Below are 26028 nucleotides of genomic sequence, written 5' to 3'. Positions count from 1 at the left end.
AGTGAACGGCCGATTTGGACTACACCGCTGCACTTCCTGCTGTAATGACGTCTCTAGAACCGTTTGTTGACTCCGCCCACAAGAACACGCAAAATAGGGGGCGTGGTCTCGTTGCTCTCCCACGTGGAGAAGAGCGCGCATTCAGCGCATGCATCTCCCCGTTATGGTAAGAGGCGGGATCTTTCCGGGCAAAGTGCGCTAAGCTGCTGTCCAATCACAACACGGGAAGCGCTGGCCCAATCAGAACTCGTTACGTATTTCTGAAGGAGGGACTTCATAGAACAAGGAAATCATCAGGCCGTTTTTAGGACAGAGGAAACAGCGGTATACAGATAAGTCAATTGTGTGAAAAATACTGTTTTTTTTACACGCGAAACATGAACTCATGTTATATTGCACACTGTAAACATAATCAAAGCTTCAAACAAAACAACACAAATTAGCTTAAACTTGTCTGACCTTGACTGATGGTTTTGATGATGATGAGGCTGCACAGGAAGCGCGTGTGGAGACAGGAGCTCTTAAACAGAGGACAGCCCCGCGGGCGAGCCGGGTCACATGACCCTCGAGACACCTCCTCACCCAGCCTCCGCAGTGTGGAGGTCAGGACAGAGTGCTGCAAGAGAGAGATGTGGCATCAAAACACACGCTATCGAGACAGAAACGCACCTTTTTAATCGCGTGTTTGGTGCAGGATTTGGATGAGTAGTTATTTACTTGTCTGGCTATCCCCAGACCAAGCACAATTAAAAGGGTTAGTTCACCCAAAAATTACAATTATTTCATGAATTACTCGCCCTCATGTTGTTGGACACCCGTAAGACCTTCGTTCATCTTCAGAACACAAATGAAGATATTTTAGTTGAAAGCTGAGAAAGGCTTCAGAAAGGCCTCCACTGGCATTCAGTACATTCCCACTCACAAGACCCATAAAGGCACTAAACACATCGATACACAGCCCATCTCACTACAGCCGCTGGACAATCATTTTACCAAGTCACAAGAATAGTTTTTGTGCGCAAAAAAATCGAAATAATTACTTTATCTGCCAAGTTATTGTCTTCCGTGTCGGTCTCGCTCCTCCTCTTCCGGGTCATGAACGGCGGATCTGCCTCATATTCTCGCGCATGCGTCAAGTTCACGTCAATAACTTGGCGGATAAAGTCGTTATTTAGATTTTTGTGCGCACAATAACTATTCTCGTCGCATTGTAAAATGATTGTCCAGCCCCTGTAGTGAGATGGACTTTGTGTCGATGTGTTTAGAGCCTTTATGGGTCTTGTGAGTGGGAATGTACTGAATGCCAATGGAGGCCTTTCTGAAGCCTTTCTCAGCTTTCAACAAAAATATCTTCATTTGTGTTCTGAAGATGAACGAAGGTCTTACAGGTGTCCAACGACATGAGGGTGAGGAATTAATGAAACAATTTTCATTTTTGGGTGAACTAACCCTTTAAGATTGAACATTGGTCTGGAGAGTCTGCTCTGTATTTTCTACTACACAAGAGGTGTGATCAATGGGCATAGTTCAAATGAATTACCACATTTCTGTTCTGCTACAGACTATAATGCACCATGCCGTTACTTTCAGTTAATAAGCCTAAAGGGAAAAACAATGCACTATAAAATAATAATTTCTGGTGTTATTTTTGTGATTGTTGCCTAATACAGTCTTTATCAAACCTTTGAACACAGAGCCCACCTCAGATTGTTTTTAATCAATGCACAAATTGTAAAAACAGATACACAGTATCACTTCCTAAATTCTGATTAGGTGGGCAAGGCAGATGTTTGGGTGGGCTCAGCCCAGCCCTGCCCGTGCCTAGAACCGGCCCTGATTTTGCAATGTGATTGGTTCATTAAAAGCTTTGTTTCTCAAATAACAGCTGAATCCATTCAGCAGAAAATGCTTTTCTTACTTAGTATTTTTGTCTTGTTTCTAGTCCAAACATCTAGAAATTCTTAAAACAAGAAGTATTTACTAGACAACAAAAAGTAATTGTCTTGTTTTGGGGGAAAAATACAAAAAAATGTAAAGAGTTTTTGCTTAAAATAAGCAAAATAATCTGCCAATGGGGTTAGCAAAATAATTTTGCTACAGACCGAAAACAAGATTTGTCTTACCCCATTGGCAGATTATTTATCTTATTTTAAGCAAAAACTCTCTTCATTTTGAGTTATTTTTTCCTCAAACAAGACAAATTTTTTACTTAGTAAATATTTCTTTTTAGATATTTTGACTAGAAACAAGGCAAAAATACTAAGTAAGAAAAGCATTTTTTGCAGTGTGTAAGATGCTGTGTTAGTTGTGTGTGCTCTGAGACATGGGGTGTGTGTGTGTTACCTGTGAGCTGCGCTCCAGATGCATCAGACAGCAGTAAATGCAGCGTAGCAGAGACAGCAGGAGAGACGGATCCATCGCTGAGGCCTGATGAAGAAGCTCCACCAGCACCGGCAGCGCCTGACAACAACAGCAGAACAATCATAACATAACGCCTGCGTTTACAGGCCTACTCTGCAAAAAAATGCTTTTCTTACTTAGTATTTTTGTGTTGTTTCTAGTCAAAATATCAAAAAATTCTTAAATTAAAAAATATTTACTAGACAAGTAAAAATTGTTTTGGGGGAAAAAAAACTCAAAAATGATGAGAGTTTTTGCTTAAAATAAGCAAAATAATCTGCCAGTGGGGTGAGAAAAATAATCTTGTTTTCTGTGTTTATTCTTGAATAAATCAGCCATTTGAATGAATACAGTTGCAATTTTTCAATGTCAATTATTTAATTTGATTGGTAACATCCCTATAGTGTCTTATTTTAGTTACATGTAAAGATCAAATTTAAGAAAATAATATGAAAACTGAAGCATAGCCTACATTTAATAAGATTAGGGGGGAAAATGCCCTTTATAAAAGGTAAACATTTAAATATGTCAAAGCTGATTGAACACTGGTGAGAATAATGCTTCAGAATAAATTATATTGACAACAGAAACTTTTTTCCCGGACAAGCACATTTTTACTGCATGAACATGCTTAATGTCGACCCCTGGTAAGTATTATAAACTTGTGTTGATCACAGAGCTTGTATTAGCGATAATCCAAAAGGGAATGTGATGCGAACCACTGGTTGGCCTACAAAGTGCCGTCATACCTGCACCACTCTATTGAACTATTTATCCAAAGAAACAAATGTTTGTTTTCATTGCCCTCATTAATGACTTCTTACATTTCTAAAGCTCTTTTTCTGCTGGGTAAAAATAACCACAGTGTAAAATCACTCCCACCGTACATTATAACCCGCTGAACATCAACTCAGAAACATGTCAGATTACAGACATTAATATAACGAGTCAGTGCTGATTCATTAAAATCATTTATGAGTATATCAAAAGCAGATTCAAGTAAAACATCTGGATGCCTTACAGTAATGAGACGCATTACTCAATCAAAGCAATGAGAATTAAGGAAAATGTGTTTAATTGCCAATAAAATAATGAATGATCCTAAAAACGAGCTTCATTTGTAACACATTGTTTACTGCATTAACTAACAAGGAGCAATACAGCATTTATTAACCTTTAATGATGTTAATGTTAGTTCACAGTGCATTAACTAATATTTACAGATACGTTTGATTTAAAAAAAAAATATTATTAAATGTTGAGATTAACATTAATAAATTCTGTAGAAGAATTGTTTGTGTTAGTTTATATTAATTAATGTAGTTAACTAATGTTAACAAATGAAACTTTATTGTAAAGTGTTACCTATTCATAACGCAAAATAGACACTGTTTAGACACATGTGATCTGGACATGTTTTTATGAAGACTTTTAAAGTGGTGTTTTTTTTTCTAGGCTTGGTTGTGTTTATGGGGCGCAGTATAACATGTCTTAATACTTCTTTTTTTTTTCTTCTTCTTCTTCTATTCTCCCTTTATTCCACACCGCTGTCTCCACTGTGCTGTGAACGGCTCGTTTGCTTCCTGCTTCTATGAAGCCCCTCCCTCTGAAAAACGCAATGGTCTTAGATTGGTCAGATGGCCAAATGTAGTTTCCTGTATTTTTATTGGCTGAAGTGCCAAGCACAGGTTAAGGCCACACCCCTTCCCATTACGGGCAGAAGTCACATCTGCGGAGACTAGCGAGGGTTTATGATGTCACCAACCCAGGAAGAAGCTTGTTGTAGTCCAAACCGGCCGTTTTTGTAGGCAATAAACTGCCGTAACTTTAAAAGACAATATCTCCGTTTGCATTGAACTTTCAGCGCTGTAACTTTGCAGAGACTGTTTATGCTCAAGCAGCAACATTACACACTAACTAAAGTTAAAAAAGTCAAATCGCATGAAACCACCCCTTTAACAGCGAAGCTCTGTGTGACAAACCTTGGCACATCTCTCATGCAGTGAAGGGCGTATAGTTGCATAATGCTCGTGGCCTGAGAGATTCGACCCGTCTCTGACCTCTATGAGCTGACCATCCACGACCCAATCCAGCAGAACCGCCAGCAGCTTGACTGAGGGGCCGAGGGCGGCGGCCTAAAGTCAGACAAACACACAAAACAACAAGCTCACAAAAATACAACAAAATTATGGATCACATCCAGTGTAGGCAAATATCAGCCCTTAAATGCGGCGACTAATGCTATTTCACACATGTGCTGCTTTATTTACTCAAGAGTTGATTCTCATGATAAACATGGACAAAGTTTAAAAACACGAGTTGGACGTGTGAAGGAGTATTTCTGAGCCAAATACACTCCTTCAGGATTCAAACATCCTATTTCAGAACTAATTCAGAACTATTTTTTTTCTTGGCATGGCCCTGTATGACGTCATTAAGGGCGGGATTCCTTGTATGGACACTTCTCCAGGATGAGCGTGCACACACACACACACACACACACACACACACACATATACACATATACACACACACACACACACACACCAACCAGAGTGAGAGCAAGATCACATCCATCAATGAGCTTCGTTCGGGTTACAGGAGCCTTCGGCGGCACTGCCGTTGTGTTTTTAGACACGACATCATCAATGTCACTAAAGAAGTGTGTGTATATGTATGTGTGTGTGTGTGTGTGTGTGTGTGTGAGCCTGTTTATGTGGTTTATGAGGACACAAATTTGAATAACTACATGGGTATTACACTGGTATTACACTATAAATGTGGTTTATGAGGACATATCAAATGTCCTCGTAATTCAAATGGCCTTAAAAACATACTAAATGATGTTTTTTTGAGAAAGTAAAAATGCAGAATGTTTCCTGTAATGGGTAGGTTTAGGGGCAGTGTGTGTGTGTGTGTGTGTGATGGGTAGGTTTAGGGGCAGGGGCAGAGTAAGGGGATAGAAGATACGGTTTGTACAGTATAAAAACCATTACGCCTATGGAGAGTCCCTGTAAACCACATAGACCAACATGTGTGTGTGTGTGTGTGTGTGTGTGTGTGTGTGTGTGTGTGTGTGTGTGTGTGTGTGTGTGTGTGTGTGTGTGTGTGTGTGTGTGTGTGTGTGTGAGGTTAAGATCACCTTGTTCAGCTTCACAAATAACCCAGTGTTAAGGGAACAGTGGATGCAGTTTGTGTTTCTGGAGTTCTGCAAGTGTGTGTGTTTGTTCCCTGTCATGAGTGGAAACTGCAGGCGGAGAGTGAAACTGCAGCAAATGTGTGTGTTTTGTTGGCAATCGACACGTAAGAGCATATAATGTGAATGACACCAACTTATAGGGAATCTATGTTATCCAGGGATAATGCCATGGTGTGTGTTTGTGTGTGTCTCTAGCTCCGCCCACTTCACGCCTCCACAGACTCGGCTGTTTTCTAAGAGTCGGTTCAGTGTATCTGTCTTTTGTAAGTATGATAAAACTAAAGACTCTTGGGAGATATGAAGGATCAACACTACTCTATAGATACTCTTTTCCAGCCAGCGTTTTTAAAAAAAAGTTGCCAGCCACTGCCAGGGTTTATGACAACTAAAGAGCTGACCCTCTTCTTTTAAACAAAAAAAAAAAAAAATACGTTTTATTCTAGCTTCATGCATTCCTTTTTTATCAACACTTGAATATGGGTAGGTTTCATAAAAAAAGCAAAATTTTGAACAAAAAGCTGAGAAAATCACATTTTTGTGAAAGACTGATTTCAGATCAGATTCAGAGCGACGATCAAACGCAGATGGAGGAGATCGAGTCCATCAACACCTCTAATGCTTACACAGTCCTGTAGCTCATCCTGGGTCCACATCTCATTCAGTAACATTAGGCAGTTTTGATTCATATGCTGTTTATTGACGATGATCACGTTATTTTTTATATGAATATGATTACATGCGATCACTCGTTTCACTGCGTCTTACTCGCGTGTGTTTTGATCAGGAGATTTAGTACTCTCATTCAGAAGATGCGCAATAGCGCCCCCTAGCGTTTGACAGTGAAAACACGGAAACATGAAAAATTTTCGTGATTGGCGGGGAAAGAGTTAAGATTAACACGAGACTGGCATAAACTGTGTGTGTGCGCGCCTATTAAAGGTGCACTATGTAGTATTTTTGCAGTAAAATATCCAAAAACCACCACATCTATGAACATGATTTCTGCCTGAGTCCTATTTTCCACCAGCTGTGAGGTGAAGACCACATGTCCCAAGATGCTGCGCTCAAACTTTGCGTCATCAAACTACGCCTTTGAATAGGCGCCTTCCAGTGGACAGAAAGTTGCATAGTGCACCTTTAAGTGACTGAATGCCAGTGGGCGGGGCATGATCTATGTGAGATGATGTATAACTATTGGTCGATGTCTTGCTCTGGAGGTGGGAATATGCAAACGTATTTGGCTGTGGAGCGTCAAAAATTCCTCAATATCCAAACCAGCTTTGTTTGTAACGAGGATGTTTTAAGCTCTGAAACATGCAGGAAGTTTTATTGCTACAAAGAGCTCTAATATGTCAAAAGATAAAGGCAGGTTTGATTTCTCTTGTCAAGACCCTTTTATAATAACGAACAAACACTATTTTTACTGGAAGAACGCTTGTTTATAACTTTCAAAGAACATTCTCCGTTCGTTGTGTTAAATCACCACAGACCGGAGCTCCATTTCTCTTCAGTAGCCACTGTCATTAGTTTCCCAGCATGCCAGTGACTATTCTGGCTGAATGGTACAATCACAGGTTGCTGCTGATTGCGTGTGTAAACCGCTTCATCAACATACGCTGCCACACACTCATTAAATCAAGCCTACGACGGTGAACTGAGAGTGTTGATGGGTTGTGTTTGACCTTGCTTGCTGCTTTATTTGACTGAGGATTTTCTGGTTTGCAGGCTTTAGGAGCAGCAGTTTCTCTGCCTCTGTGTGTCGAGAAGGACTCGTACTTTCTCTGTGAAAACACACATCAGGTTTATATCAGTAATGCATGAGCTCAAAGCTTCACAAACACAAAGAAATTGTGTAAAATCAAAAATGTGTATGTTTTTAATGTTTTTCAAAGTCTCCTCTGCTCATCAAAGCTGCATTTATTTGATCAAAAACAAATTATGAAATATTCCTCCAGTGTAGATCATCTGTTCTCTATGTGAATATACAGTAAAGTGTAATTTATTCCTGTGATCAAAGCTGAGTTTATCATCATTACTCCAGTCTTCAGTGTCACATGATCCTTCACTAATCATTCTCATATAAGGATTCATGATCAGCAAACATATATGATTATTATCAATTTTGAAAACATTTACATATTTACGTAGAAAATGAGATATTTTTCAGGATTTTTTTGATAAATAGAAAGATCACAAGAACAGCATTTATTTTAAATAGAATCTTTTGTAACATTATTCATGTTTTACTGTCACCTTTGATTCATTTAGTCTTTGGTGAGTGAAAATATAAATTTTGCTTTTTTTAATCTTACCCTACACTTCTGAATGTATCAGTTTCCACAAAGATATAAAAGGAGCAAAAACTGTTTTCAACATTAAGAGAAACGTGTAAGTGTCCGTCACGTACCTGCAGGTTCTCCAGCCGAGCTTGAACTTTCCGAGACTGACTTTCCAACTTCCTGTTCTGCTCACTGACCTCATTAAGCTGCACAAACAAACTCTTACCCATCATCATCAGAGAGAGAAACACACACACACGTGCAGCACAGACCGTAACATCAACACATCAACAGTGCTAAGCATTGTATACAATCAGTGTGATGACGACAGATTTATCTCACACTGCAGGCGAGAGTTCTCTTTCCCATCTTCTTGCGCTTTAATGTTTAAATTGGCAAGGCTTAAAAACACGTCCTAATGATAACCTTTTGTGACAATGCAGCCTGATCAGAACAATGACAGCTATATATATATATGTACACACTCACAGACAAATTAACATACACTACATTGACAAAAGTAGGGACACCCGTCACCCATCTTTACATGCACATGAGCTTTAATGCCATCTGGGGTGTGCCATATCATATCGTCCGCGATAATACCGGTATAAATTTTTACATGATAGAAAAGTGTCATATCGCGATATCAATGATATAGCGACGCAATGACGTATGGCGTATTTACTTTCCCTAGCGCGCACAACAACACCTGTCTGAGAGAGAAGAGCACAAAGAGCAGCACGTCAGCCTCCGATGATGATGATAATGATGTTGATGATGATTTAGTACCTAAACGGGAGTTACTTGGTTGCAAGAGGTCAGCTCTCTTGACAACAAACATTACATTGTCAGCTTAAAGCTGTTTTTGATGTTTGCCGCGCAATATTTGACCGAAAGGGTAACATTGACGGTTATTACGTCAGTTACGGCTAGTTAGATCTAGCATTGTGCACGCTTCGAATGAGACACAGAGATAAAGAAAGTAGTGTATAAAGTAATACGTTTATTTGAATGAATGGATTATAGCATTTACAGTCTTGTTCAAAATAATAGCAGTACAATGTGACTAACCAGAATAATCAAGGTTTTTAGTATATTTTTTATTGCTACGTGGCAAACAAGTTACCAGTAGGTTCAGTAGATTCTCAGAAAACAAATGAGACCCAGCATTCATGATATGCACGCTCTTAAGGCTGTGCAATTGGGCAATTAGTTGAAAGGGGTGTGTTCAAAAAAATAGCAGTGTGGCATTCAATCACTGAGGTCATCAATTTTGTGAAGAAACAGGTGTGAATCAGGTGGCCCCTATTTAAGGATGAAGCCAACACTTGTTGAACATGCATTTGAAAGCTGAGGAAAATGGGTCGTTCAAGACATTGTTCAGAAGAACAGCGTACTTTGATTAAAAAGTTGATTAGAGAGGGGAAAACCTATAAAGAGGTGCAAAAAATGATAGGCTGTTCAGCTAAAATGATCTCCAATGCCTTGAAATGGAGAGCAAAACCAGAGAGACGTGGAAGAAAACGGAAGACAACCATCAAAATGGATAGAAGAATAACCAGAATGGCAAAGGCTCAGCCAATGATCACCTCCAGGATGATCAAAGACAGTCTGGAGTTACCTGTAAGTACTGTGACAGTTAGAAGACGTCTGTGTGAAGCTAATCTATTTTCAAGAATCCCCCGCAAAGTCCCTCTGTTAAAAAAAAGGCATGTGCAGAAGAGGTTACAATTTGCCAAAGAACACATCAACTGGCCTAAAGAGAAATGGAGGAACATTTTGTGGACTGATGAGAGTAAAATTGTTCTTTTTGGGTCCAAGGGCCACAGGCAGTTTGTGAGACGACCCCCAAACTCTGAATTCAAGCCACAGTACACAGTGAAGACAGTGAAGCATGGAGGTGCAAGCATCATGATATGGGCATGTTTCTCCTACTATGGTGTTGGGCCTATTTATCGCATACCAGGGATCATGGATCAGTTTGCATATGTTAAAATACTTGAAGAGGTCATGTTGCCCTATGCTGAAGAGGACATGCCCTTGAAACGGTTGTTTCAACAAGACAATGACCCAAAACACACTAGTAAACGGGCAAAGTCTTGGTTCCAAACCAACAAAATTAATGTTATGGAGTGGCCAGCCCAATCTCCAGACCTTAATCCAATTGAGAACTTGTGGGGTGATATCAAAAATGCTGTTTCTGAAGCAAAACCAAGAAATGTGAATGAATTGTGGAATGTTGTTAAAGAATCATGGAGTGGAATAACAGCTGAGAGGTGCCACAAGTTGGTTGACTCCATGCCACACAGATGTCAAGCAGTTTTAAAAAACTGTGGTCATACAACTAAATATTAGTTTAGTGATTCACAGGATTGCTAAATCCCAGAAAAAAAATGTTTTGTGCAAAATAGTTTTGAGTTTGTACAGTCAAAGGTAGACACTGCTATTTTTTTGAACACACCCCTTTCAACTAATTGCCCAATTGCACAGCCTTAAGAGCGTGCATATCATGAATGCTGGGTCTTGTTTGTTTTCTGAGAATCTACTGAACCTACTGGTAACTTGAGAGAGAGAGAGAGAGAGAGAGAGAGAGAGAGAGAGAGAGAGAGAGAGAGAGAGAGAGAGAGAGAGAGAGAGAGAGAGATTTGTACATGCGTGACTGCGTCTGTTCAGCGTCTCTCTTAACAATGCAGTTATGCAGACATATGTGCGTTTATTACTTTAAAATAGCGAGTAACCCCATCATTGCTGAGAAATATAATGTAGTGATCCTGTAGCTTAGCTATTTTGTTTCTAAAAGTCACGGGGCGGCGTTGATAACTAGTTTCCGCGCTCCTGAATCTGCAGCGCGATCTCTGTATGCGAGTGACGTGTGCGTGCGTGTGTGTGTGTGTGTGTGTGTGTGTGTGTGTGTGTGTGTGTGTGTGTGTGTGTGTGTGCTTCATAATGAAAACAGCTCATTAATACAGAACGGTATTTTAGCTAACTTGGAATTACCTCAGCTATTGTACAACTTCCAGCCAATCAGAATTGAATATTCAGACAGACCATGGCATAAATTACTTTATTGCTAAATGTTTTTTTATATATATATATATATATATATATATATATATATATATATATATATATATATATATATATATATAAATAAAGGTATTTTATTTTATTTTAAGATTTCCAGTGAAAACACTAGTAACTTGTACCTTACGAGTCTACACACCCACCAGAAGCCTTCGCTCAACTAATGAGCGAAGGCTTGTGGTACCATCACAGAGAGGCATGAAATCCCTCTCTCGAACTTTTTCTTTCATTGTTCCTGGTTGGTGGAACGATCTTCCGTCCTCCATACGCACGACAGAATCACTCGCTTCATTCAAAAGACGGGTAAAAACTCATCTCTTCCGTGAGCACTTAATCTTACATTAAAAAAATAATAATAATAATCCTCCTCTATTTCTCCTTTCTTCTTCCCTTTTCTGGTTTTTGCTACTCTGAGTAGTGTACAAATCTTCGTATTTAGGGCACTTTTTGTGTTTCGTTGCCTCTTCTTGACGGATCGCTTCCTGTTCTCCTGAGTTGTAAGTCGCTTTGGATAAAAGCGTCTGCTAAATGCATTAATGTAAATGTATGAAAGTAGATTTACACTTTGAATTAAATATTCTCTCATCAATGACATTAGCTCATTGGAAAAGGATAAACAATGCCGTTAATTTTGTTTGCACTAATAAATGCAGCTGCCTATTAGCTGCAATAACCAATAAAACTTTGTTCCATATATTTTTTTCTATATCGTCATAAATATCGTTATCGCAAATATTCTTGAAATATCGTGATATAATTTTGAGGCTATATCGCCCACCCCTAATGCCATCCCATTCTTAATCCGTAGGGTTTAATATGGAGTCGGCCCACCCTTTGCAGCTCTAACATCGGGTTGTATTATCGGGTTGAGCTCAGGACTCTGTGCAGGCCAGTCAAGTTCCTCCACACCAAACTCCTCATCCATGTCTTTATGGACCGACGCTTTGTGCACTGGAGCGCAGTCTTGCTGGGACAGGAAGGGGCCGTCCCCAAACTGTTCCCACAAAGCTGGGAGCATGAAATTGTCCAAAATGTCTTGGTGAAGCATTAAGAGTTCCTTTCACTGGAACTAAGGGGCCAAGCCCAACCCCTGAAAAACAACCCCACCCCATAATCCCCCCTCCACCAAACTTTACACTTGGCACAATGCAGTCAGGCGAGTCCCGTTCTTCTGGCGACCTCCAAACCCAGACTCGTCCATGGGATTGTCAGACTGAAGCGTGATTGGTCGTTCAGAGAACACGTCTCACTGCTCTAGAGTCCAGTGACGGCTGCTTTACTCCACTGCATCCCACGCTTTGCATTGCTCTTGGTGATGTAAGGCTTGGATGAGCTGCTCGGCCATGGAAACCCATTCCATGAAGATCTCTCCGCTGTTCTTGAGCTCATCTGAAGGCCACAGAAGTTTGGAGGTCTGGAGCTATTGACTGAGTTGGTGACTTCTGCGCACTGTGACCCTCAGCATGCGCTGACCCCGCTCTGGGATTTAACACTTCGTGGCTGAGTTGCTGTTGTTCCCAATGGCTTCCACTTTGTTATAATCCCACTAACAGTTGAGCGTGGAATATTTAGTAGTGAGGAAATGTCAGGAATGGACTTATTGCACAGGTGTGCCCCTATCACGGCACCACGCTTGAGTTCACTGAGCTCCTGAGAGCGACCCATTCTTCCACTAATGTGTGTAGAAGCGTCTGCATGCCCCAATACTTTTGGCAAAATAGTGTATATACCTGCATATTACTAGAATACTGGCTGTTTATTAGTACTTATAAAGCACATATTATTGATGCCTTTTTCTGCATGATCATATTCTACATCCTTTAATCCTACCCATTAACTAAACTACCTTACTAACTATTAGGAGTTTACTGAGGCAAAAGTCATAGTTAAAAGTGAAAATTAGACCTAAACTAAAGTGTGATCACATATACATTACACACCTGTTTCTTCATAGAATCATTTAATTCCTTCATGGAATCAAAACTGGACTTCATCCTTTTAGTCTCTTTGGTCTTCTGCTTCAGAGCAGCGTCCAGCTCATGTGTCTCTTGCTGATATTGCTGTAGGATAATAAACAACATTTAGATTCAGTCTCATATTTGGTGAACTTTGCATCACTGTTTGTGTTAGTTAAACTGCAAAAAATGCTCTTCTTACTCAGTAATTTTGTCTTGTTTCTAGTCTGAATATCTAACAATTCTTAAATCAAGATGCATTTACTAGATAAGTAAAACGACAAGATATTTTCCTTGTTTTCTTAAAAATATAATCAAAATGAAGTGAGCTTAGAACAGGCAAAATGATCTGCCATTGGGGTGAGAAAAATCTTGTTTCTGACTGAAATCTTGTTTCTTGTTTCCGTCACAAACAGAAATTAGATTATTTTTCTCACCCCATTGGCAGATCATTTTGCCTGTTTTGATATTTTTCCCCAGAAAACAAGAAAAAAAGATCTTATGTCAGTTAATCTGAAATCAAATGCATCTTGATTTAAGAATATTTAGATATTTGGACTGGAAACAAGAAAAAAAATACTAAATAAGAAGAGCATTTTTTGCAGTGTACAGAATGTCATATTTGGTGAACTTTGCATCACTGATTGTGTTATTTGTTCCAGAATGTCACTGCATCTGTATTGTATGAAGTGCTGTAGTAATAAGAGTTGTGTGAAGCGAGACCTGCTGCAGTGACTGCATGCGACTGAGCACTTCCTCCTCCACCGCTCTGAGTCTGTGAGCGCTGCACTGCTGCTGCTGCTGGAGTGTGTTCTCCCTCAGCTGAAGCTCACGCTCTCGCTCACACAGCTCAGCGGCCCACACCTGCTGACTGAGCCGCTCCGCCTCCACACACACACACACACGCGCACACACACGCGCACACACACACGCGCACACAAAAAGCGGATATTTGATAAACATAATGACTTTTATACTGTACAAACCCTAAACCTACCCATTACAATAAACATTCTGCATTTTTGCATTTTCAAAAAACATAATTTAGTCTGATTTATAATCTGTTTTCCTCATGGGGACCAAAAAATGTTGTCACAAGGACAAGGGTTTCGGATATTGCAATCTTTGTGGGGACATTTTGTCCCTATAATATAGGGTTTTACCTCTCACTCACACACTCACACACTCACTCTCTCACTCTCTCACTCTCTCACTCTCTCACTCTCTCACTCTCTCACTCTCTCACTCACTCACTCACTCACTCACTCACTCACTCACACACTCACACACTCACACACTCACACACTCACTCACACACTCACACACTCACTCACACACTCACACACTCACACACTCACTCACACACTCACACACTCACACACTCACACACTCACACACTCAATCACTCACACACTCACGTCTGTTTGTTCACTATCTTTGTGGGGACTCTCCATAGGCGTAATGGTTTTTATACCGTACAAACTGTACATTCTCCCCCTACATTGCCCCTACCCCTAGACCTACCCGACACACACACACACAAACTGCCCCTCCCCTATACATACCCATCCCAGAAAACAATCTGCATTTTTACATCTAAAAAAAACAACAACATAATTTAGTATGTTTATGAATCCATTTACATCGTATGTAGGTGATCTAAGGTTTTACTATCCTCATGGGGGCCATTTGGTCCCCACAACATAATATAAAGAAGGACACACACACACACACTCACTCGCACGGTCTCTCTTTCACACTCCCACACACACACTTTCACAGTGCCTGTCTCTCTTTCTCTCTCACATTCACACACTAACACTCTCTTTCATTCACACACACACACACACACACACACACACACACACACACACACACACACACACACACACACACACACACACACACACACACACACACACACACACACACACACACACACACACACGTTTGTTTTTGTGAATTGTGGGGACATTCCATAGGCGTAATGGGTTTTATACTGTACAAACCGTATTGTCTATCCCCTTACACTGCCCCTATCCCTAAACCTACCCATCACAGGAAACATTCTGCATTTTTACTTTTTCAAAAAAACTCCTCCTGTATGATTTATAAGCATTTTGAAAAGTGGGGACATGGGGTAATGTCCTGATATGTCACCATTTTCTGTAATACCTGTGTCATACACATGTTATTATACACATTTTTGTCCTGATATGTCACAAAAACAAGCACACACACACACACACACACACTACATCTTGGACTATTTAAAGGAAGTGTATGTAAGATTGTGGCCAAAACTGGTACTGCAATCCCTTTCAAATGACTGTAGAGCAGCGTATCTCCCTCCCCCTCACTCGAGGTTGCCAGATTGGGACAGGCAGGAACGTTTGTAGATCTGCAGCTGTGGTAACTAGAGCAGTTCTGGCAACCCGGATGCCCAAACACTACTGATTCGTGATTGGTCGAAAGGTGGAGGGTGGAGCTTCAGGCCAAAACACAACATGTCATCTTACATACAGTTCCTTTAATGCTTTAATTTTATATTTAGCAGTTTTGTTGTGTGTTTTTGTTATTTTATCATTATTTGTCTTTTTTATGTCTATATAGTTTATATTAATTTTTATTTCAGTTTTAGTTTTAGCTATTTTAATTAGGGATGTCAACGATTAATCGATGATCGATTAATTGTCGATAAGACATTTGATCGATAAGACTTATCGATCATCGATTAAGCAGGGTCATGCGTGTGCGTGCGGCTCAAACGCGAAACGGGAGGAAAAATGAAGCGAGCGTGCCCCAGTTCTATTTGGGACCATTTTACAGCTGGAGTCACACCTTCATCATGACTGCAAGTTTGCATGTGCATTCGCAGCCTTTTGTTTTGTACAAATGTAAGTTGTAATATTGTGTTTATATTGTGCAGGCCTATCTATAGCTGATTTATCTCATAAGGATGCATTTGGTTAATAATTAAAGTTAGAGGCGAGCGGTAGTAAAAGCGTGGCGGTGATCAGCTTCAGCGTGCAGCTCCAACAGCAATGCACAGCTAATAATGACTATGAGTGGGACTGTCATATTACACAGCATTAATGAGAACACTACTGTAATAAAACATTGTTCTTCCAGGAAGCGCGTCTCCCATTCTGAATGAATATCAGCAACTCAATTCAAGTTCACTTGAGCATTCGCATCATTTTGTGAAGATATATAATTTGTAATATTTTGTTAACTTTATATAAATCTGATTAATCTCATATAGGAAGCTTTTTGTTGAGTTAAATAATGCGCTAACAAATAGCTTCAGTGTAACTATCGGTGTTGATTCAGCGCATCCGCTTCAGCTCGCGCAGTTCAAACAGCAACGCGCGACTAATAACTATGATTGGGACTGTCACATGACATAACATTAATGAAAACAATATTTTAATAAATCGTTTTGAATTAATTGGGTTTAGGTGACGTTTCAGCTCGTTGTTCTTGGAAGAGCGTCCACACATTCTGAATAATCAGATCTGAGGCAGCGTTCGTGTTGTATTACAGGTTATATTTGGTTATTAAATAAGTCATTTAATTAAATTATAAATAACATCGACTAGTTTTACAATCCCATAGCTCTTTGTTTAGATAAAAAAAATCCTTCTCATTCATTTGGTGGACATGGCGTTTTGAGCAGCATTTGCACATCCTGTCATGCTGTCGGCTATAAGCCACTGCTGTGCACGCATATTTCAGTATTACGGTTAACGATTAATCGATTAATTGATCGTTAATTTAAACGACGATCAATCATGGGAATTTGTGAAAATTTGCATCCCTAATTTTAATACATCAACTTAAACTAAATAAAATGAGAAATGTAAAAAAAAAAAAAGAGAGATAAATGCTGCTTTGGCAACTGGGTGAAATAAAATAACCTTAAGTTTTCTTTCAGTTAACTTATTTAAAGTAAACTTTATTTATATCGCGCTTTTACAATGCCGATTGTGTCAAAGTAGCTTCACAGTGTTAAACAGGATAATATTACAACAGAATTAGATTAGGCCGTACAGTTGTTCTGGAGAAAACAGTGATGTTAGCATATTTTAATTTAACAGCTTATTTTAATTTATCATAGAGCGACAAAGCTGGCAGATCGGTAATATAGTTGATACCATTAATTTACGAATTCATTTTATTTGGATATTTAGTTGAAACCTTTAGTTAAAATTTTAGTGTCACATTTTTATAAGTGTTTAGTTCATTATAATAGCCCTGATTGACACACAGGTCATCTCACACACTTCTTCTTCACACAGATATGAGAGTGAGAGTGAGAGAGTGTGTGTGATAATAGCTTTGATTGACCATTACGTCTATGTAGAATCCCCACAAAGATAGTGAACAGTGTGTGTGTGTGTGTGTGTGTGTGTGTGTGTCTGTTATAATAGCCCTGATTGTCACACAGGTCATTTCACACACTTCTTCTTCACACAGATCTGAATGATCATCACCTGCAGCTTCTCATAGATGTGCAGCATCTCCTGATACACATGAACGGCTGCGGCTGCTCCGCTCGGGCTCCGGGTCTGATCCAGGACGTCCTTCCCTCGGCCGCTCCATACGGAGGAACTGGATGAACGGGCCAGATTGGACGGCAAGGTCACGTCTGGAAGGCATAAATGAGCATGGTTCAGTGTGAGCCGCCTCTCTTAGCTCCGTCAGATCTAATTTAGAGCTTAGATCAGGCTCAAAAAACCATGCCCGGCCCGACACGTTCACTTTAATTATGATTATTATATTTAATATGTGGGCGTAGAAATCACGCACCCTAGCTGCAGCAAATCTAATCTGCCGCAAGTGTCGTCTAGCAACTCTCAATACCCTTCTGAGCTGCATTCCCCTAACTCTGGCCAGGCCAATCACATCGTGTATAGAGTCGGTGGGCGGGGCTTAACATAATGACGGCCGAGTTGCGTTTGCGTGCTTCTAGTAAACACAGAAACTGGCGAACGGCGGAGCTTTGACCGAGACTCTGGAAGACCTGGAGTTTAGCTTTTCTCTGAGCAAAGAACGGCACTGAAGTCATTCTTAAGAAGGGAAGATGTGTTCAGAGTTTAGCCGACCGGATACGGCGAATGTTTAATCTGAGAACGAGCTCCGCTTCACCTTCGTTGCTCTGGTTGGTGTAGCGCTATCCTATCGCGTGCAGAGGGAGTTTGAAAGACAACCGTTTATCCGCCCCTCGGATTGAGCTGTCAATGGTGAGTTTCCAGACCAAACATCTTGATGTGGGTCAGGCTTGAGCAAAGATCGGTGTGACTCAGCTCAATAATCCACAGGCACGCTCATGAACCCTCACCGGTAAAATGATGTTCGCTCAAATCCAGCTCAGACATCACATTTATCTGTAGCTTACTATACTTGTTGTAGCCATTAAACAATGTTTTTTTTTTTCATATTTATGTTTAAATATTATTATATGTTTAAATTTAATCTGATTATGATACGTGCAAAGATGCGAGTGGGTCAGAAATTATTTTAATGGTTATATTTTGTTAAATATTAAGTTTTTTTTGTAGAAATCCTTTCTTTAAAGTGAATTTCGTTTTGTATAAATTGCATCTTAATTTTATTAAAGGATTCTTCGGCCAATTGCCTGGATTTAATAAATAAGAAGCAAATAGCAGACTATAATTGTGACATGAAGTCGTGGGAGCGATTGCTTTCATTGCTCATGACCAGGAGCGTCTCATAAATAAACCCAAACTCAGCAAGCTGTTTGCCTCACAGACAAGAGAAATATTTGTATAGAAAGATTGAAATGTCCGCTTTTAAACCAAATGATTCGAAACGAAAAGATTTAGTTAAGCAAAGTGCAGTGTTGATGCGAGCAGCTCATAAATCAGAGCAGTTATGTTCAGAAGCTGCACTCCTTCACTACATGTGCTGTGAGTTTAATGCACATTTTTAGACTGATGGGTCCTGCACACTGTGCGAATTTTCATAATCCTTTGCGAATGATCTTTGTCAGACTGTACGAACATGATCCCCGATGTAAGCCATGGCACACTGTACGATCTCAGTAGGCATTTATGTCAGACTGCACGATAGTCAAGGCGTGCTAAAGACGGACGCGCGCAAGAAAACTCGTCCGGAGTTTTATATCATCAATGAATGACGCGTTCGGTGACGGTGAGCTGCATTACACGCGGGACTGAAATGCTGGCTACAAAGAAATCTCTAGCTCTCGTTTTGGTCATAGTTTGTCTTGAAGAACGGAGATATTTGACTGTCGTTGTAGGAGAAGTCACACTGCAGGATTGTGCGGCAAATCTTCTGACATTGCCAGAATTTCATCTGAGGTAAAAATTTGATCGCAGCGCTCATTAATCGGCTGCCGGTGAACATGTCAAACTAACGACCAAAGACGTCAGATTTTAGCCTAGGAGCAGAGGAATCTTTTAGGATTTGCTAAATCTGTCTCAGACGGCCAAATCGTGGCCAAAATCGCACAGTGTGCACCCGGCTTAATCCCTACTTGTGCAACTTTGCAGCCTACATATTAGAGCTGGACGATATGACGATATTATCGTATATCGACGATGTCTTGTGTCTGTTTTCATTATACATGCGCAAATAGAAGCACGTTACAAATTAAGGAGACATAGGTTGGCTTGACTAAATGTTTTAAACAGCTAAAAAATATTATTGGCTATTCAATTATAAATAGAATAGCCTATTAATAATAAAAATATTAATTAAATATGGAAACCTGGAAAACATTTAAAATAGCCTACTAACGCTAAAAAATAAAACGAGAGAGAAACCTTTGAAAATAGCACAACCTTAAACGGTTGAAAATGTATATAATGCCATAATATATAAAGCTATAATACTGCCAAATTAGAAATTACCAATGTACCGTATTTTCCGCACTATAAGGCGCACCTTCAATGAATGGCCTATTTTAAAACTGTTTTCATATATAGGGCGCACCGGATTATAAGGCGCATAGAACAGAAACTACTGCAGTTAAACGTTTGACTGGGTTTGCGTTATGCATCCACTAGATGGAGCTGTGCTAAAGGGAATGTCAACAAAACAGTCAGACAAACTGACTATTCGCACGGGACTTGTATTATCAGAGGACCTCTGGTGATTTGTAATAATTGCAGAGAATGTCTGTGATCTTAATCCCGTGCGAATCGGCCAAGTCTGTAACTTGTAAAGTAAAAATTCCCCCCAAATGACCTACCACCAAACACCGAGGTCCTGTGATAATATTAGTCCCGTGCGAATCGGCAACCCTGTGATTTGGCCAGGATTAGGCGGATCGTATATCATTTTTGCAAGTTTTTTTTTTCCTGTGCGCATTTCCATCTATATCTTTGGTGGAGGCTGCATTCATTATGCGCACCGTTATGAATTCCCGCATGGATTATACTTTCACTTTTGAATGAGGACATATTTGGGAGCAAATTGCTTGAATGGTGTGTTTAATATTAATATCAATACTATTCTTAATGAAAAACATAACAACAGAACATTACAATGACAAGCTCGCTTAAATGGGCGCTTTTACATTTAGCTTTGAAACTCAATCTTCCGCCGTATATCGTCAGCTTCTCACTCGTGATGAATGAAATCTGACTCCTGCCGCTGGTCTGAGCTCAGTTCAGTTTTTAATTGTAGCGTTCTCTAACTGAACGAAATAATTTTTATTACTATAAAACTATCAAAACGATATCGATACATATGACTGTTCATGATATCATACTGCTATAACGAAAAAACATTTACAAGTCCTGACATCATATCCGGGAGAAGTCAGTAAATCGAGTAAAATCACAGGGTTTGCTTATCACGTGCGAATGTGCCACTGTCACGCAAAACTCAGATGTGGGGGAGAAATGTCTAAATCACAGAGGTCCCAGATAATACTAATCCCGTGCGAATAGGGCTCAAGTCAAACTTTATTAAGCGTTCTGACAACTCCATTCACTCCCATGGTAACGTTGTTCAAACGTTGATGTGCATATTAACAATATCTCCCAGCCTTGGTAATCTTTTGGCGAGACGGTAGTTCGTTTGCGTATGAAGAGATTACGTCTTTTCGTAAAACGAAAGCACCAAGAAGGACCGCCTCGAAATTCATCGATGTTCATGCCCCGTACTAGTGCTGTTGCCTTCATTCAAACAGTGACTGTAGAGACGCGGTGCGGCTTTGTAGTTTACCAGTCGTACTGAAACATTTTATTAATTTTTAAATCGTTTTTATTGTTTTTTCATACTGAAACGTAAGGCGCACTGTCGTTTTTTGAGAAAATTAAAGGCTTTTAAGTGCGCCTTATAGTGCGGAAAATATGGTACATCTTTTCTTGGATAGTAACCCGTTGTCCTCCATTTTATTCCTGGACATTTTTGACACATGACGAGCAATGGCGCGCGCAGGGGAGTGGGCAGGGTCAGTGCGGAGGGAGTAGATGATATTTCCAGTTATCGCGATATTTTTGAAGGCGAATACTCCCCCCAAAAAATCAGTGGTGGAATGTAACGAAGTACAAATACTTCGTTACTTTACTTAAGTACATTTTTCACGTATCTGTACTTTACTTAAGTAGAATAAATAGTGCATACTTTTTACTTTTACTTCGTTACATTACTGAATCAAAGATTCAATGCCCTATTCATAAACGACTGCCTCATTTATGAACGAATCGACTCAATGACTCTCTCATAAGGATTCACCTGCTGCCATCTACTGGTGGTTTAGTTAACTTTCTTTAGTTAAAACAATCTCATAGCATTTAGTGCAGTTGTAATTTTTCAGTGTTAATTATTTAATTTGATTGGTAACAACCCAATTGAATCTTATTCTAATTTAATTTATTAATCAAATTTAAGAATATAAAGGGAAAGCTGAAAATGTCGTTATAAAAGGTAAAAATATCGTAAATATGAAGATTTAAATACATCAAAGCTGATGAGAATGTTGCTTCAGAAAAATGACATTTAACTTTGCAGATAAGCAGAATTGTAAGTCAGAATGTAAACTGGGCAACAGATGCTAAGAACAATTACATGAACCCAAAACTAACTCAATTAAAACGCCACCGCTCATACTGTTTTCTTCTTTTTAATTATTAGAATTAGACATTAAGAGAATACATTTTTATGCAAGTACTTTAACTTTTAATACTTAAAGTACATTTAAAATCAGGTACTTTTTACTTAAGTAGGGTTGTCGTTGTAGTACTTCTACTTTTACTAAAGTAAATATATTTCTGGTTACTTGTACTTAGATTGGTTAGATTCAGTACTTCCTCCACCACTGCAAAAAATTCACATATCACCCAGCCCTACTACACATTTGTTTCTTAGTTGTAGTATTAGTTCTTACTTTGCTAAAAAAATATATTATTTCTGATCATGGCATAGCTTTCTGCCCACCCAATTAGACTAATCAAGTAATGATTAAAAAACCCAAAGGGCCCGACTCGGCCCATTGATAGTGCCGGGAAATCTCAGCCCGCGGGTCAGTTCGGGTCAAGCTCGGGCTCGGGCAGGGAATTTAAACTCTAATCTGATTCCTCATGTGTGTGACCTGTCTCTGTGCAGAATATGTGGGTCTCTTCAGGAGAATCCTCCTCAGCCCCGTCATGTCTGCGGGAACACAAGACCACAGGTTCATTCACTGCAATAGTAGTACATATTGCATGCATATTTACTTTATATACACTGTTTTTGCACTTCTGGTTGGATGCTAACAACATTTCATTGGCTCTGTACTTGTACTCTGCTCAATGATAATAAAGTTGAATCTGAATCTGAATTAATAACTGGAGCAGAGCATATTTGAGCCCTGACCTTCGCGTCCTGTAGATCTCTCTGAGGGCTTTATTATAATCTCTCATCTCTCGGCACGTCTGAGTTCTCCTCTCTGCACACACACACACACACACACCGCTGAGGGATTCAACAGGTCAGATAAACATAATACCTTCATCATCACACTTCATCAGCATGATACCTTCATCATTTCCATCACACTCACCTCTTCCTCCATCATCAGCTGACGCGTCTGGAACCTGCGGAGCCAAAATGAAAATCATATTTAAGTCATAAGTCATATTCATAAAATAAAAAGTCATAATTATGTCGTACAAAGCAAGGTTATTTTCGTAAACGAAAACTGAAACTAAGACTAAAACTATTGGTCAAAAAACATTTTCGTAAACTGAAATAAAATTAAAAAATCTGAATAAATAAAAAACTAAAACTAAACGAAACTAACTACTCTTACTAAAAAACTAACTGAAATAAAATAATAATTAGCAAAAATAAATATTCGTTTTCGTTATTAATAAGCTCTCTTTAATGTGGTGGAAAATCTGACTGTGGCGGTTGAGGGAGTGTCTGTATTGCGCTACTGCGCGTGAAGTGATCTGAGTGACGGACACGTGCAGACAGGCAACACATCGCTAGTCCTAAATGGGAGTCCACAAAGAATCAATGCGTCCATGGCAGTGAAAGGGGAAATAACACAAGGTAATGAGATGCACGTTGAACTTCTTTTAACTTAAGCTCACTGTTTTAGAATGCCGTTTCTTACGCGACGAGAGACGCAGGTGCAAAAGTCAGCAACTATAGTAGCAAGTACTAGCCTACTGTGCGTTTGAGATTTCATGTTTGCATAATATTGACAGGCTCAAAGGTGTTATCATAATCATTTGCATTATATTATATTATTATCTGTGTGGAGACATTTCCCCACAAAGTAGGAAATACCAGGATACACACACACACACACGTTTTCACTATATAAGTGAGGACATTGCATAGACTTCCATTGATTTTATATCAGGTTAATGATATTTTATATCTCCTAACCCAATCCCTATCCCTAAACCTACCCATCCCAAGAACGTGCAAAACAATAGATTTAAATAAAAACATGTTTTGGCCAATTTATATGCCTTTTAAACTAGTGGACCAGTCAAATGTTCTTATTAGTCAGTTATCATAATATTTTACTAGATAAGTGAAGAAATTGGCCCCCTTTACAATTATAGCACAGCACACACACACACACACACACACACACACACACACACGCACACACACACACACACACCAGTGTGTGTTGGCCGTATTCAGATGACTTTAGCTGTGGTCTTACACTGCTAGCCTACATTGTACTACTAAAGAAATTAAAATAAGCTTTTAATTGTTTAAAAATATTTAATCTTTGTTATGAATGAGTTTGTCTTGAATTTATAATTTTTACTTTTATATTTTACTTTGCATTTATTTTGTTCTTTAAGATAGGCTAATAGTCAGAGGATCTATGTCAAAAATATCAAATATAATTTTTTAATATCAAAATATAATTTATTTCATTTTTAATCTCCAGATCGTTGTTTGTATAGGTCATAGTTTGACTCAAGCTTTTTTGCTCAAAGGTGAAGACCCAACTTTATGCAGGTTTTGTAAGACCTTCCTGGGTTTAAACAATAATGCTTGTTTATCAAGTTATTTCACTTAAGGATGTTTAGTAAGATTAAACTCTAATCTGTGCAAACATTAAACTTTGCTGAAATTAAAACCTTGATTTGGTCTCTACACTTCATTATGGTAACTCTGCTAAACTATAATTACTAAAACTGAAACTAAATAAATAAAAACTAAATAGAAATGTATTTGCAAAATAAAAACTAAACTAAAACTAGCAAAACCATTTGTAAAACTAACTAAAACTAAACTGAAATTTGTAGCAAAATTGAAAACGTTAATAAAATAAAAACTAATTTCAAAAAGCAAAACTATAATAACCTTAGTACAAAGTCAAAATTATCATTATGCAAAAACAAAATTATGACTGTCATTTACAAGATTAAAATGACTACTCATAATTATAACAGTTCAAAATTAGTCATAATTATCCAAAACAATTGGCATAGTGTGTTATTTATGAATTTTTTCCCCATCAAATAAGAAAAACATGTTTTTGTAAATCATATTTATGAGATTAAAAGTCTAAATTATTTAATATTAAGTCAATTATGAAATAAAGTCATAATTATGACATACAAAGTCAAAATAACAACTGTAAGTCATAATGCAAAAAGTCGATTTTATGACATACTTAGTTTTATTTATGAAACAAGTCATAATTATGACATACAAACTCGAAATCTGATATTTGAAAAGTTGAAATGATAACAAAACATAATCATCACACTTAAAGTTATAATATCGATCTAATAATTTCGATTTTATTTCACAATTATGATATGAAACGTCGAAACTATAACTTACTATACAATAATTATGTAATGATTGACTAAGTATGTGATAATTATGACCATTTATGTCATATTCTCCTGATCTGTGGTGTCATTCGCTGTCCTGTCAACACAAACACAACACAACACTAACGTTAAACCTCCGACAGAATGTGAACTCTGAGCGAATAGACGCTTTACGCACTGGATCTCACCTGAATCCTCCTCTGAAGATATTTCTGTTTTAATAATTCGATTCTTTCATCGATATCAGAATCAGATTCGTGGCTCATGATCTTTCAAAACAGCCGCCGCTCGTTTCCACAAACACTCACTGAATTGACCGGAAGTAACGCACCACACAGAGGCAAAATAAAAGTCATGACGCTAAAAATAATTTAGCAAACATTAAATATATATATATATATATATATATATATATATATATATATATATATATATATATATATATATATATATATATATATGTATATATATATATATATATATATATATATATATATATATATATGTATATATATATACATATATATACATATCAAATTATGAGCTCGAAATGATGAAATACTAAGTCATATTTATGAAATAAAGTTAATTATGATCTACAATGTCAAAATTACAACTTTAAAAGTCATAATTATGCAAAAATGTAAATTTATGAATGAAAATTATGCAAAAAAGGTCGAAATGATGACAGTAAATTATATTTATAAAATAAAAAGTCATAATTATGATGTACTAATCATTTACGACATGAAAACAATCCTGGATTATAATATATATATATATATATATATTTTTTTTTATAATATTCTGAA

General features: G+C 38.4%; 1 protein-coding gene across 2 annotated transcripts in view; it reads right to left on the bottom strand.

The window, feature by feature from the left end:
- Window positions 1-25546, bottom strand: part of LOC137075744 (coiled-coil domain-containing protein 138-like) — a 43868-nt gene extending 18322 nt beyond the window's left edge. The window contains exons 1-12 of one of the 2 annotated variants that reach the window (XM_067444668.1): window positions 25405-25546; window positions 22960-22993; window positions 22773-22845; window positions 22510-22568; window positions 17417-17571; window positions 13644-13805; window positions 12906-13025; window positions 8007-8084; window positions 7282-7380; window positions 4383-4535; window positions 2344-2460; window positions 460-616 (exon numbers count right to left, since the gene is read on the bottom strand). In XM_067444668.1, the coding sequence (XP_067300769.1) occupies window positions 460-616; window positions 2344-2460; window positions 4383-4535; window positions 7282-7380; window positions 8007-8084; window positions 12906-13025; window positions 13644-13805; window positions 17417-17571; window positions 22510-22568; window positions 22773-22845; window positions 22960-22993; window positions 25405-25482 (1285 nt within the window). In that variant the 5' untranslated portion in view covers window positions 25483-25546. Of the gene's footprint in view, window positions 1-459; window positions 617-2343; window positions 2461-4382; window positions 4536-7281; window positions 7381-8006; window positions 8085-12905; window positions 13026-13643; window positions 13806-17416; window positions 17572-22509; window positions 22569-22772; window positions 22846-22959; window positions 22994-25394 lie in introns of both variants that reach the window. The other variant, XM_067444669.1, reaches the window with a different exon arrangement.
- Between the last annotated feature and the right edge of the window lie 482 nt (window positions 25547-26028).

The sequence above is a fragment of the Pseudorasbora parva genome, chromosome 5, assembly GCF_024679245.1.
Source record: "Pseudorasbora parva isolate DD20220531a chromosome 5, ASM2467924v1, whole genome shotgun sequence".
Classification (NCBI taxonomy): domain Eukaryota; kingdom Metazoa; phylum Chordata; class Actinopteri; order Cypriniformes; family Gobionidae; genus Pseudorasbora; species Pseudorasbora parva.
Note: the sequence above shows the minus strand (reverse complement) of the source record. Positions and strands in the feature narration are given on the sequence as shown.